The sequence below is a fragment of the Pleurodeles waltl genome, chromosome 12 (genome assembly GCF_031143425.1).
Source record: "Pleurodeles waltl isolate 20211129_DDA chromosome 12, aPleWal1.hap1.20221129, whole genome shotgun sequence".
Classification (NCBI taxonomy): Eukaryota; Metazoa; Chordata; class Amphibia; order Caudata; family Salamandridae; genus Pleurodeles; species Pleurodeles waltl.
The window spans coordinates 214,574,102-214,588,633 of record NC_090451.1 but is presented as its reverse complement, the minus strand read 5'-3'; the positions used below and the strand labels follow the sequence as shown (position 1 = coordinate 214,588,633).

Sequence of the window (14,532 nt, the reverse complement as noted above, 5' to 3'; positions counted from 1 at the left end):
CTGCCCGGGAAGAAGACATCCGACGCCTGAAGAAGCACTGCACCCACAGCCCCCAGGCCTGTGAGAAACCGACCACCGGTGCAGCAATGACCAGGAGGCAGCCCTTATCAGTGCCCAGTCGGTGGCTGGCTTGAGAAGCTCCCTGTGCCCTGCCTGCAGCGTCTGAGTGACCCCCGGGTCCCTCCATTGAATCCTATTGAACACCCAACGCCCTGTTTGCCCACTGCACCCGCCGCCCCTGTGCCCCTGAGGGTGTGTGTTGTGTGCCTACTTGCAGTCCCCCCTGTGCTCTACCAAACCCCCCTGGTCTGCCCTCCGATAACGCGGGTACTTACCTGCAAGAAGTCGGGGACCGGAGTACCCCCCTGTCTCTATAGGTGCCCAAGTTATTTTGGCTCCTGTTTGACCTCTGCACCTGACTGGCCCGTGTTGTTGGTGCTGAGTGTTTGGGATTGACTTGAACCCCCAACAGTGGGCTACCTATGCCCCGGTGATGGAACTTGTAAGTGCTTTACTTACCGTGATAACGAAAGCGTACGCACCTCCCCCAGGAACTGTTGAAAATTGCACTGTCCACTTTAAAAATAGCTTATTGCCATTTTATGAAAAATTGTGTACATTACTGTTTTGATTCAATATTCTAACTATACCTAAGCAAAGTACCTTTCATTGAATGTATTTACCTGCAATCTGAACCTTGTGGTTCTAATAATAAATGAACAAAATAATATTTTTCTATATAAAAATCTATTGGCCTGGAGTTAAGTCACTGAGTGTGTGTTTTCACTCATTGCGTGTGTGTGTGTGTACAACAAATGCTTAACACTACCCTCTGATAAGCGTAACTGTTCGACCACACTACCAAATTAGAGCATTAGTATTATCTATTATTGCCTCTGTCAAGCCTCTTGGGGAACCCCTGGACTCTGTGCACACTATATCTCATTTTGATATTGTATATACAGAGCCAGATTCCTACACTCAGCCTTTCTTAGGTTGCTTGATCAGCCTTCACTCTCTAAGTCTCCTATTAGTAGATTCCTTAAGGGTCGCACCCATTTGTTTCCTCCCACTCTGTTTACCATGCCGCAGTGGGACCTCAATCCTTTCCTTACTGACTTAATGTGTGCTCCCTATGAGCCAATGCACAATTGTCTCTTACAGCTCCTTACTTTCAAAACTGTTTTTCTTGTTGCCATCACTTCTGCTCGTAGAGTGAGTGAGCTTCAGGCTCTATCTTCTAAGCCCTCATTTTTGTCTGTGCACACTGACAAAGTGGTGTTACACACTAAGGCTTAATTCATTCCCAAAGTTGTTACCCTTTTTCATGTAGGCCAGTTCATCACTTTATCTACTTTTTATGCACCTCCACATCCCTATCATGAAGAGGAGAGACTCTACCGCCTGGATCCATAAAGAGCGTTGCCGTTCTATCTCAATCGTACTAAAGATTTCCCGGTGGGCGATCAACTCTTTGTTGGATATGTGGGTGCGAAGAAAGGGAAGGTGGTGCAAAAACGCACCATCTCACGATGGGTACTTCTTTGTATCAAGATGTGCTATGCTTTGGCACAGAAGCAACCCCCTGAGGGCTTGCGCGCCCATTCTACCAGAGCAACTGCTAAATCCACAGCATTAGCACTCAGAGTTCCTGTCCTGGATATCTGTCAGGCAGCACCAATTTCAGTGTTCTTCACAGCTCTGCGCTTTGGCGTGGTAAGTCGTGAAAAGAAACTGACGTCACTGCGCTAAGGCTGCGTCTATTTACCACTCCTGACGTCATCGCGGCGACTACAACGCCAACGACACCGCGGAGTCGACCGACGCCACCTAACGACACGCAAGGGTATTGCTCAAAGAAAAATCTCCAGATCCAGTCTGACGCCTGGGGGAAATTCTAAGGTAAGGAATCTGCAACTAGAATATGTCTCTATATCGTTACCAAAGGTAAGTAACTTGTATGTATTTTCTACCAAAGTTTAGGAAGTCGAAAACTGATTGAAGCTTTTTTAAAGTATTTGGTGGTGCAAGGCTTCTGCCTTCATTTAATAATTCATATCCTAAGAACAGGACACAAAGATAGGCTATTATAGAGATATGAAAATGTAATTTATAGCTATGGTCTCCAAATCCTAGGACTACGCAATCCACTCGGGCCAACTGTGTATTTAAATCATCATCTGCAAGGTACATCTCTGCTTTTAGGCACTATATTTTGGCAGAAAAAGCCATTGGAAATGTCCAGTGTAGTTTTGTATGTATTACAAATAATGTTGTTCATTAAAGCTGTGCTATGTGAATTTTGTATTGAAAGGTGCAGGTATGACTGTGTCTGTAGTCTAAGACTATGCAACAGGAGTGATGTGGTTTATCCACTGGAAAGAAAGGATTATTCATGGGAGAGATACAAAGTTCAAGGACACCTTGATATTCTAGTTGAAAAATAATTTCCCTAACAGGGTGATTCCTTCATCTTCAATAGGGTATCATGGTGGCACTTGCAGGCTGGAGCTTATGGATATAACATGATAAGGAGAGTCTTTATCCCAGCCTGCTTAATTGCAGTATAATGCTGGGGTCTGCACAAGATCCCATTCTGCAGCATGCACTTTCTTAACTTCCTCATGAACAAGAACATAAAAGGATGGCAATATTACATTTCCCCTCTGTGGGACTTTTCTACCAAACTCAGCTGGCCAATCTATCTCAGCCAAGAGAATGTCATAAACTATAGACAAGTTCTGGCAGAATATTATTTTATTATTACGCAGTATGTCACCCTAAATTTGGAAGTCCAAATGATAGTCTGTCCTGAGGGCTACGCTGCTGAGCTGTAGTTTCAGCTTGTATAAAATCCTTAGTCTGTCTTGCTGCCAGAAATTTTTGAAGAGTCTGGCGAACTATAGTGACCTCTGCTGTGCTGTCGAGCAGTGTTTTTGCCCATGTCTTGTTCACAAGAAGCGTTCTGAGTATTTGTGGCATATTGCACGTAAACTACTGCTGCTTCCTTTTTTTAATTAGCGATTTTTTTGCTGTAGAAGTTTCTTCCTTTTTTACGATGAGATAGGAAGAACAGTAAGAGTCCTTCTACGGTTTCATATATATTTCAGGAATGAGAAGGACGTGTATCAGAATACTGATATCTAGCAGGCTGTTTAATTGTATCACAGTTACATAAATTGTAACTTTTTTCAGTGAAGTCCAGTTGCGGAGACCCACTCTGTTTTCTGTTTATATTTTTTGTTATTTTTATCCCAATGTTTTTCAGAAGACTCAGGTGTCAGGTTGGTGGTATCTGTACCAGAATTTGTTTTAAGTTGTGGTTTACCAGACCTGGTTTCCAAATTTTCACGACCTATAGATGCATAGGTCTCAGAAATAATTTTAGTTAGCATGCGTTCTGATTTGCAGGAGGGACTAATACAAGACATTATTGTATCACCAAAGGTGCTGCCTCCCCTTTAAAATCATTGAGGATACCATGGGAAACTTACTTATAAATTTAATCTCCAAATCTAGAACAAGGGCCCTCCCCCTATTTATTTAATTTGCTTTAGCACTTCAGGCCAAACAGCAATTGATGGGGAGGCGCGTGTTATGATATATACAGCAGCAAAGATAGTACCCCATGAGGTGCAATCTTCAAATGTGGGGACCATACCAAGTTGAAGGCATATAGGGTCTGAGTTAAATCTTTGCGGGGCTACCGTCGCTCCACTGTGATGGCAGTTCCAAGTATTCCATCAACCTGACAGTGTTCCGACCTCCATAGTTAAATGTATTGCGGCTGAGCCTCCAACTGCCAGCACAGCGGATTCCTATGCTGGTGAACAATAATCTATTGGCATCAGAATGGTGGGTTACTGCTGACCATATTTAGGTTTCATAGTCGTACTGGTGTTGTTCTGGCAGCGGTTTCCTGACAGAGGGGGTCCATTGCAGGAGGTGTTGAACATTGTCCTATGCCTGTGGCTATGGAATTGATGCCAGCAGCACAGACCTGAGGTACTGTGACCACGTGTCCACCTGAATACCACACTACACAACACACTACACCTCATTTCCCATCCAATCTGCCAACTCAGGTGTGGAGGTTTGTACACCACAGTTGCTTTGGCGAGAAGGCAAATGGTGATTGGCCTGGTGGGAACACTGGCTGGACTCATGCTGCCAGTTGCAATTCCCAATGGCACAGTCAACATGGTTGTCGATTCCTGGCCAAGTCAGCGGGAGCCAGACGGTCTTTTGCTGACATCTGAATAGAGCAGGCGGATTGCCAAGGTGGCAGACGGATTATCTGGCGAAAAACATATGGTGGGACTGTAGGAAGTTGGCTCTGTATATACTATCTCGAATTTGGCTTTGTATATAAGTGAGAGATAGTTTGCACAGAGTCCAAGGGTTCCCCTTAGAGGTTGATGGTGGCAAAATTAAATAATACTAATGCTCTATTTTGTGGTAGTGTTGTCGAGCAGTAGGCTTATCAGAGGGTAGTGTTAAGCATTTGTTGTACACACACAGGCAATAAATGAGAACACACACTGAAAGACTTAACTCAGGCCAATAGGTTTTTATATAGAAAAATATTATTTTCTTTATTTATTTTAGAACCACAAGATTAAGAATTTAGGTAAGTATAGAACTTTGATTTAAAACAGTAGTACACACAGTTTTGGCAAAAATGTCAATAAGCTATTTTTAAAGTGGACACTGTGCAAAAATCAACTGTTCCTGGGGGTGGGAAGTGTTGGTTAGTTTCTCAGGTAAGTAAAGCACTTGCAAGTTCGGTCTCCTGGGCATAGGCAGCCCACTTTTGGGGATTCAAGGCAACCCCAAACCCTCAGCACCAGCAACACAGGGCCGGTCAGGTGCAGAGGTCAAAGGAGGGCGCAAACAACATAGGCGCCTATGGAGAACAGGGGTACTCCAGTTCCAGTCTGCTAGCAGGTAAGTACCTGCGTCCTCGGGGAGCACACAAAATACACCCTCAGCAGCATGGGGCGGGCCTGGTGCAGTGTGCAAAGTAGGTGTCGGGTTTGTCGTTGAAAACAATAGAGGGACCCGGGGGTCACTCTGGTGATGCAGGCAGGGCACGGGGCTTCTCAGGCCAGCCACCGTCTGGGCTAGTATGAGGGCAGCCTGCTGGTCACTCCTGCACTGGTAGGTGGTTCCTCTCGGTCCTGCGGGCTGTGGGTGCAGTGCTTGGCCCAGGCGTCCGGTTCCTTTGTTACCAGGCAGTCGAGGTCAGGGGGAGCCTCTAGATCCTCTCTGCAGACGTTGCAGTTGGGGTGCAGGGAGGTCGACTCAGGGTGTCCACGTAGTTGGAGTCACCTTGGAGTCCTCTCTGCGATGTTGATTTCTCCAAACTCGAGCCGGAGGCATTGGGTGCAGAGTGTGAAGATTCACGCTTCTGGCGGAAAGTTGGAGTCTCTTTAAAGTTGCTTTCTTTGCTGTTGTTTCTGGACGGAGCTGCTGTCCTCAGGAGGTTCTTGGTCCTTTAGATGCAGGTTAGTCCTCTGAATCCTCAGAGGTCGCTGGTCCCGCTGTATGCGTCGCTGTGCAGTCTGGTGACAGGCCGGTAGGGCTGGGGCCAAATCAGTTGTCATCTCCATCGTCTCTGCGGGGCTTTCAGGTCAGCAGTCCTTTTTCTTTCTTCAGGTTGCAGGAATCTGTTTTCCTGGGTTTAGGGTCGCCCCTAAATACTCAATTTAGGGGTATGTTTAGGGCTAGAGGGCAGTAGCCAATAACTACTGTCCCTGAGGGTGGCTACACCCTCCTTGTGTCTCCTCCCTGTTGGGAGGGGGACACATCCCTAATCCTAATACGGGAAATCCTTTAAAGCAAGATGGAGGATTTTCTAAGGCAGGGGTCACCTCAGCTCGGGATGACTCCTCCTTGTTTTTCTCATTATCTCCTCTGGACTTGCCGCCAAAAGTGGGGGCTGTGTTCGGGGGACGGGCATCTCCACTAGCTGGAGTGCCCTGGGGCATTGTAACACAAAGCCTGAGCCTTTGAGGCTCACTGCTACGTGTTACAGTTCCTGCAGGGGGAGGTGTAAAGCACCTCCACCCAGTGCAGGCTTTGTTTCTGGCCCTAGAGAGCACAGAGGCTCTCACCCCAGGTGGTCAGAAACTTGTCTCAGTGGCAGGCTGGCACAGACCAGTCAGTCCTGCACTGAAGGCTTGGGTAAAATACAGGGGGCATCTCTAAGATGCTCTCTGTGTGCATTTTGTTTTCTAAATCCAACACTGGCATCAGTGTGGGTTTATTATTCTGAGAAGTTTGATACCAAACTTCCCAGTATTCAGTGTAGCCATTGTGGAACTGTGGAGTTCGTTTTGACAAACTCCCAGACCATATACTTAATATGGCTACCCTGCACTTACAATGTCTAAGAATGGACTTAGACACTGTAGGGGCATGGTGCTCATGCAGCTATGCCCTCACCTGGGGTATAGTGCACCCTGCCTTAGGGCTGTAAGCCCTGCTAGAGGGTTGACCTACCTATGCCACAGGCAGTGGGTTGTGGGCATGGCACCCTGAGGGGGATGCCATGTCGACTTTTTCTTTTTCTCCTCACCCACACACACAATCTGCACTGGCAGTGTGCATGTGTTAGGTGAGGGGTCCCTTAAGGTGGCTGGCACAACACATGCTGCAGCCCTTAGGGACCTTCCCTGGTCACAGGGCCCTTGGTACCACTGGTACCTTTTACAAGGGACTTATCTGTGTGCCAGAGGTGTGCCAATTGTGGAAACAATGGTACATTTTTAGTGAAAGAACACTGGTGCTGGGGCCTGCTTAGCAGGGTCCCTGCACACTTCTCAGTCAAGTCAGCATCAATATCAGGCAAAATGTGGGGGGTAACTGCAACAAGGAGCCATTTTCCTACAAGGACCAATTCCACAAATATCTAAATCACGCTCTAGTGAGAATTCCAAATTTATCTTGGGGTTCTCTATCGAAAAACACTGCTTCAAGCTGGCTTATTTTTTGTGCAGCCAAAAGCAGAATTTCCTCCTGTTCTGAGGGTATTGTTACACATAATGGAATTGAGAGTATCCAGACTAATATTAGGCACAGCTACCTGTGGCTGCCTAGCTTGAACGGCCCTTACTGGGGTAGCAGTTATTGTACACATAAGCTGCATTAGACTTCAATACAGTTTAACTAAATGAGTAGACTAAATGTGTAATTTACGATTATTTTATGGCCCTATATATGGTGTGTAACCAGCTAAAGTTGGCCAGGTTGCCCCATCATTACTGAGGGGTCCCAGTCTTACATTTTGTAGTGTATGCATGAGGGTGCCTTGGAATCAGTTTTGATGTTCCAGGGATGTTAATGTGATTTCTAAATATTCATAAGGTCTGTATTGAGCTGGGACTTCTCCATCAGTGTATCTATGAAATGTTTGTGTCTTGGCATCGACTGTAGGAAAATTACCCCAGGAATAAAAAAAAGTTGCATTCATAAGCTTTGTGTCTCAACCACAAAGGTAACATTTCCCCCGCAATTAAAGAGCCCATGTGCAGTTACAGCCTGTCTACAATTGACAGGAATATAAACTTGTTGCACCGTATTTAATGAATGGAATTCAAAGAAATTTAAACACTATACTGGGGTAATCATTTGACACATTAAAGCTTAAACAACCTTCATAAATAGGCGCTTCCTATTAAGCTGACGAGGATGAATCATTTTCACCATGGACGTCCCCGTGTAGAGGTGAAAAAGCAGCCTCTGGCACATGTGAGAAAACTACTCAGGAGACCCATTAAACAAAACCTAAATGTTAGAGGCGCCATGCTATACGGTTCAGACGAGGTTAGTAGAACTGTGTATACAACAACAAGAACTTCATACTGTAGAGACTTAGGGTCTGATTTAGGTCTTGGCAATAACAGTCCCACTGTAGGTTTTCAGACTAAAAACCCATCCGCCTTCTTGGTGGTCCTCCCGCCAGATTTAGATGTTGGCAGTCCCATCGACAATAGCCTGTATTCGTCCCGCCGTGTCCGCCAAGAAACATCACCCATGTGGATGGTGCCTTTGGAAAAAGTGGCTGCCAGCGGGACCCCAGCTATCCTTACCGCTGTTCAGATTTGGATGTGCCCTACTGCCAAGCAAAATGAAGCAAGTCTCAGTCTACAAGGGACAGGTTATCGTCCCTTGTAAGATGGAGGTAGGAGTCAGCAGGGTTCCATGATGAGCTGGCGTGAAGTGCTCCTCTCAACAAGTGTAGCACAGGTGCTGTTTATATAATAAAACTCTTACGACACAGTTAAAGAGGTGCAGAACTGCTACAGTGATTCGTCTAGCAACAATGGGTTGTCTCCTAATGCACACAGAAAAATAAAACCAGGCATCGCGTTCTGATTGTATGTTTTCATGGACTGAATGTGCGGACTACAGGACGACAATGCCTTCGAAGAATAAATGTGTGTGCAGCACATTTTTGTGTTACTGGAAAAATAGTAAAATGTCACCTTTTACAAAAGATGTCTAGCTAAAACTGAAATCTAAGATGAAAACCTACTGTGGCCATGCAACACCAGCATGATTTCCTTGTCAGCTAACTCATGGAGCACATGGCGGATGAGACCGATGACGTAGCCCTCCAAGTCTCCTGAGTCCTCTTGGAGAGGGAATCCCTTGATCCTTATATTTGAGCCTTGTCACCTGTTCTCCTATTTTTAAAGTTGACTATGCAGTTCCTCATTCCTTTCTCTGAGATCTAGATCATCGCATCTTTGGGGTGTCACTTTTTCTTACCTGGTATCTACAGTGGTTTCCAGGGTGTCAGTGGCAACATCTTCTCTGAGTGCCGCTATGTCCCCTCGGAGTCTGTCTAAAAGTGCCTCCATAAAGGAACGGGTAATGAGCAGTAGTGTGTTGTCACCATCGAGGGTCTATATCAGGGGCGACCATCGCCAAGGCATCTCTCTGAAGTGGTCTGGCTTTTAGTGGCCGCTCTGGTGAGCAAGTCTTTCAAGGTGGCATCTTCCTTGGCTCTATAGGCTGCTATCTCAGTGTGCTGCAGTTTGTCAGATCCAGGGGTAAGAACCAAGAGTAGACCGCAAGTTGCTCTGGGGAGAGAGGGGAATGCCTTGACATGCCAGTTATCTGATGAGTGTGCTGAGGCACACTTAATTGTCATAGGTAGGTCATCTCTAGTGGGGCATGTGTCTCCATCTGGGGATCCACAGTTAGGGAACACCTCCCCAAATTGGGGCATCCTCCTGTGACCCTCGCTGTGTGTGGTGCTGGGTGAGAGTCCGAGGGAGGACCAGTGAGGCCACCGTTGTCACTGGATTAGAGTCCCAGAAGCACGTCAGCCAGGAGCCCTATGTATTGCATGGTCCACTACTGTGAGACCATATCATGAGGGCAGGAAGAGGGGGTTCAGGCCATTAGGTGGCTTAAGTAGGTGGATTTGCTGGGAAAACCTGCTCAGTTTTTATCAGGGGCTATGTTCATGAGGCCTGCCCCCTCTTACCCCTCTGCTTGCAGGAGAGGTGACCCCTGTGCTTTGGTTTAAGTCCTGCTGCTTCCTGTTGGATCCATGGCACTCTGTCCACTCCTAGCCAGTCCAGTGGCACATCTGTTACTCCAGACCATGTTCCAATGCTCCTCTGCGAGTGATTGGCCATCACCACGCCCCCTGGTCTTCTCCACTGTTCTCGTGTCCCTCAGACATAAGGCAGGAAGGATGTCTCTGGCCTGCTTTCCTGCTGTAGTTCCCTCACTGCTGGGTTAGCAGGGATGTGGCTGGGTCGGAGGACACCGCTGCAAAGTTTTTCTAACCCCCCCTCGCAGTCCACCATGCGGCTGGATGTCAGGCCTTGTGGTTTCTCTCCTCCGAGGCTGGCCTCAAGGCCGTTGGCGTTCTTGCCCCTAGCCACCTGGATTCATTGCTCACCACCAGGATTCATTGCCATCTTTTACTGATTCTCGGGGGCTGCCTGGGGGCAAAGGGGCTATATCTAGCACGGCAGGGACAGTATTTGAGCAGGCATAGGCAGAGAAGATTCACCAAGAAACTCCTACTGAGCCGCCATCTTGGCCACACCCCTGCACAGCTTGTATTTTAAATCTGAAATCAAGGAGACTGATCTTTAGAATTGTTTCTTATATGCTACTTAAAAAAAGACCCATGTATACCATTGTCATGTGTGGTGTTGATTGGTATCCTTTCTGCGTTTTTTGTAGCTCCTGGTGCCTATGTTGTTTTTTTGTACAGTGGATCTTATCTCTTCAAGATTTACATCAAAGGTAAGTCCATATTAGCACAATTTTAGTTACAACTTAATAAAATAGCCAAATATCTGGAAGCAGACGTGCTTACTTCAGGGTGCATGTGAGATTAAACTGCAATGTGCGCAAAAAACATTCAGATAAGATGTTAACTAAATGTCTTCAACAAATTACCACAAGAAAAATACATTGTATTTCTAAACGTTTTATAACTATGCACTTTACTTTTGACCCATTTACTTTAAGTATTTATACATTATAAGTAATTTAAAATCATACCCCTACTTCTATAGTGCCATATTCCCAAAAAAGCTTAGCCCCTTGATTGGGCTCTGAAAACACTGTACATGTTCTCACGATACTGATTTTTAATATTACCTGATTCTAACGCAATATTAGCCCGTAAATGACATCCAATGCTTTAAGTACCGGGGATGCTCCACTTGTGTATGGACTACTGAACACTCTGCACACAAGTGTCCAACGGTAAAGCAATGTTTAAATTAATTTAAGGGTTTTCAGTGCACTCTCTGTGGTATTTGGGTATTATTGAGGTCTCTAAGCAAAACATGCCTCGAAATATATTTATATTCCTCTAAAGGAACTCCCTTATAAGGACCAGTAAGAACCAGAGCTGATGCTGAAAACATTTGAAAAACATTGAGGTCTGGGTCTGTTTGAACTTGAGCAAAGTGAGGGCTGAGCGTCGGGTTCTGTTTACTTATGCAAATCTGGCACCTCCTAATACATTGCAGTTTGAAACTCTTAAGGTGAGTATTGATATTGATATTTGTTTGCGCATCACTAGCACCCAGATGGACAACAGTATTCCATCACAGCTCATTCAGAGGCCCAGTGATGACCTACAAGTAAGATAAATGAACCATCAAATGGCTTCCTTTCCTCCAACATGCTTGTTCTGCAGCATGCATTTTGGTTTGCGACACCACCAGTATCAGAGAATTCCCTTGGCTTTGTTGAACATCACTATAGAGGTGATCTCAAGGAGAAGGGCATGCTGGATACTCTGGATTTGGAGGTGTTGTTGCACTAAAGATAAAACACTGTTATGTGTGCAGCTTAGGGTACCATCATTGATATGGTGCTGAAGGTTAACACCTCGCTGGTGGCATTGGTGCCTATGGCTCACACTATGGTGCTGAAAAGGAATTATATTGGAGATTGTGCAACCAAAAGGCATGTTAGCTGATGATAATACTTGCTTCTGGTAAGACACAAAACACGTGCAAGTACAAAATGATAGTTCAAATAAAATGCCAGTGATCGCAGTAAGAAGGCTGTCAAATGCCAAGATTATATCCTTGATACCCCAAATGTTAAAAAAAAGTCACAGTGACAGACTCAGACTAGGCATTCGTACTTTGGGCATGCAGAGGTTGCAAATAGTGATATAATTAACAATTTACAAGTTGGTTGTCTGCTGGATGAAGTGCATTGCCATTTGTGCACAAAATACCTTCTGTTGATTCTTCTTAAAATGTACTTATAAGGAGTGCTTCTTCCACCTTGACCTATACTCCTTTGACAAAGAAAGTGAAATCTAGCAACGCCTGAGCCCTTACTTCCATTTAATGATACCCTTGCAGGAATTCTGGTGGCTGTTTGGCCGAAACCATGTTTTTGCCCACCTGTAAACAGACAGGTGGCCCAATGTCATAGACTGACGCCTGGTGAATCAGATTTTCTCACCAAGCATACTACTCCAGAAAGCGTTATTGTGCAGGCCTGGACTAGTAAGGTGAATCCTAACGCATTTCCATCCACTTCTCCAGATAGGGAGTCCAAAAGGATTGACTTCTGATGGATACTTCTATCCACAGCATCCTTACCTTTAAAATATCTTCAGGTGCTAGACTGGATCCAGAAGATTCTTCAGAATAGCTCTGTGAGCCAGTAGGTAGCATTGTGTGGCTCTGCATCGTCTTCGATCTGACACAGAAGTGACGACTGGGGCCGTATATATGTACCACCTCAGCAGGCTGACATCAGTTCTTTTCTGTCTGTGTCTCTGGATCCTTGGATCCAGAGCTAGCTCCTGCTTTTTCATGTCAGTAAACAAGCTTTTCTCTTCACAAAAAAACTTTTTTCGAGTATGCAAGGTAATTATTTCCTTCTAAAATCTCTGGCTTTAAACCTTGTAAGGATTGTCTCAAACAAATCTCTGTGACCTTACCAGTTCACTTTATATGTGCCTTCAGTCCCCATAGACTGCAGAGGCCTGCTGTGGGGTTACCACCGGCGGGTCTTCCCTCTGCACCATCTGTGCTTCTTGAACCTGGTTCATGTTCTGCTCCGACCCCAGAGGAGGTTCCACACCCACACTGGGTACCATGATCCATGCCGGTTCCAGCCGCATTGGTATCAGTGCTTGAAGCTGTGTGCAAGTTTGGTTCCTATATGCCTAGCCCACATTCCTTCCGACTCAAACAAGACAATGCCTTTGCCTAAAGGTCGTCCTCCAGTTCTCCAACAACTAATTTGGTTGGACATTGATCAAAGCCAACTTGCTTCTGGTGATGGTGGTGGCCATGTGGAATGCATTTTCCCCGCAATATGATGATGACAATTCCTGTATGGACCTGGAACAGGCCAAGGGACACAGGGCTAGTGTTCTCCCTAGTCCTTCCACAGAAGAGCCAGCGTCCTTCAGCATGGTAATTACAAGGCAGCTTAAGTCCAAGATTTACAAATGCATTCGATTGAAGTGAAGACGAACGTCACAGAGGTCCTGTAACCTGGACAGTCTTCCTTAGAACCTCTGCTACCAATCAATGAAGCTCTTATTAATACCACACGGGCATCTCTGCAGTGGCCATCTTTGAGAAAGCTGTGATACAAAAATTTGAGAACATGTTCAAACACATCCCTAAATGTAAGTTGAATATGAATAAGGAAGAGAATGCAGCCCTACTTAGTTTAAAGGACAACAGTAAGATCACGATAAAACCATGTGATAAAGGAGATGGCATTGTGGTATTGGATACAACCCACTACATTGAGAAGATGTTAAATATGCTTTCATGTTCCGAATTCTATAGAGCAGTTTCTGGTGATCCGGATTAAAAGAGAAATTAAAGTTAAAAGCAATAATGCACTAGATTTGGGTCTTACCTGCAAAAAAGAGTTTGAGTTTCTCACTCCAAAATATACCAGATTTCCCATCATATATGGACTCCCTAAGATACATAAGAATTCTCTACATCCTCCGTTCCGTACCATTGTTTCCACTATTGGTTCAGCGATTGAACCGTTGTCTCAATAGGTTGATACTTTCTTGAAACCATTAGTGATACAGATACCTTCGTATGTTCGAGACACAGGACATTTCATTTCTAAACTTGAAGGATTAGATTTTGATTCTAAACGAGAAATACTGGTTACCATGGACTTAGTCTTTATATACTAACATTACCCAACAACAGGCACTTGACTGTGTCAAGGCTTTATTTGCGGACCTGGGCTCAGATCCGCTTCATCCATTTATTTTAGAATGTCTTGAGACAGTTCTATTTGACAACTATTTTGAATTCAATGGAACAGTTTAACCGACAAATCAAGGGAGTTAGTATGGGTTCTGCATGCGCTCCTAGTGTAGCAAACCTATATGTAGGATCTTTTGAGAAGAGGCACATCTATAATGAAGTTGCTCCGTTTTTGGAAAACATCCATTTATGGTGTAGATATACAGACGTTTTTTTTTTTCATCTGGAGAGGAGGTGAACAAAGTATTGAATGCATTTTACTTATGGTTAAACCTCTGTGATAGCAAGGAAAAATAGAGAGGGGACCCTCCTATCACCGATATCCCGAGGGGGACAGGGCACCGTAATACAGTGAAGTAATCAATTCTGTGGACTTCCAGACCTTTTCACCACCTTCTTCAGGACTAGATAATATACTCCCAAAACGTATTAAACCAAGCCTAAATGAAGCAACACAAAAGAATATATGTATGTGTATATATATATATATATATGTGTGTGTGTGTGTGTGTGTGCACACACCAGCATTTTACAAAACCCCATATTCCACCTGCAACCACCCCAATATAGCCATTTCATTTCCCAAATCCAACCTCTAATATTTTTTACACACCAAGATTCCTTTTATATTCATCATCACAAAGAGAGATTTAATTGCCTACCTTAAAAATCATTCTGAAATATAAATTTACATAGATACACACTTATATATCAAATATACGTATATATATGTAAAAACAAAGGAAAAATCATTAAATATCTCAAATATTTT

The 14,532-nt window shown here is 44.7% G+C and overlaps 1 protein-coding gene across 1 annotated transcript in view; it reads left to right on the top strand.

Annotated features, from left to right (window-relative positions):
* FANCA (FA complementation group A) overlaps positions 1-14,532 on the top strand; it is a 701,003-nt gene that overhangs the window by 629,500 nt on the left and 56,971 nt on the right. The window contains exon 38 of the mRNA XM_069217268.1: positions 10,213-10,275. Coding sequence (XP_069073369.1) covers positions 10,213-10,275 — 63 coding nt within the window. The remainder of the gene's footprint in view (positions 1-10,212; positions 10,276-14,532) is intronic.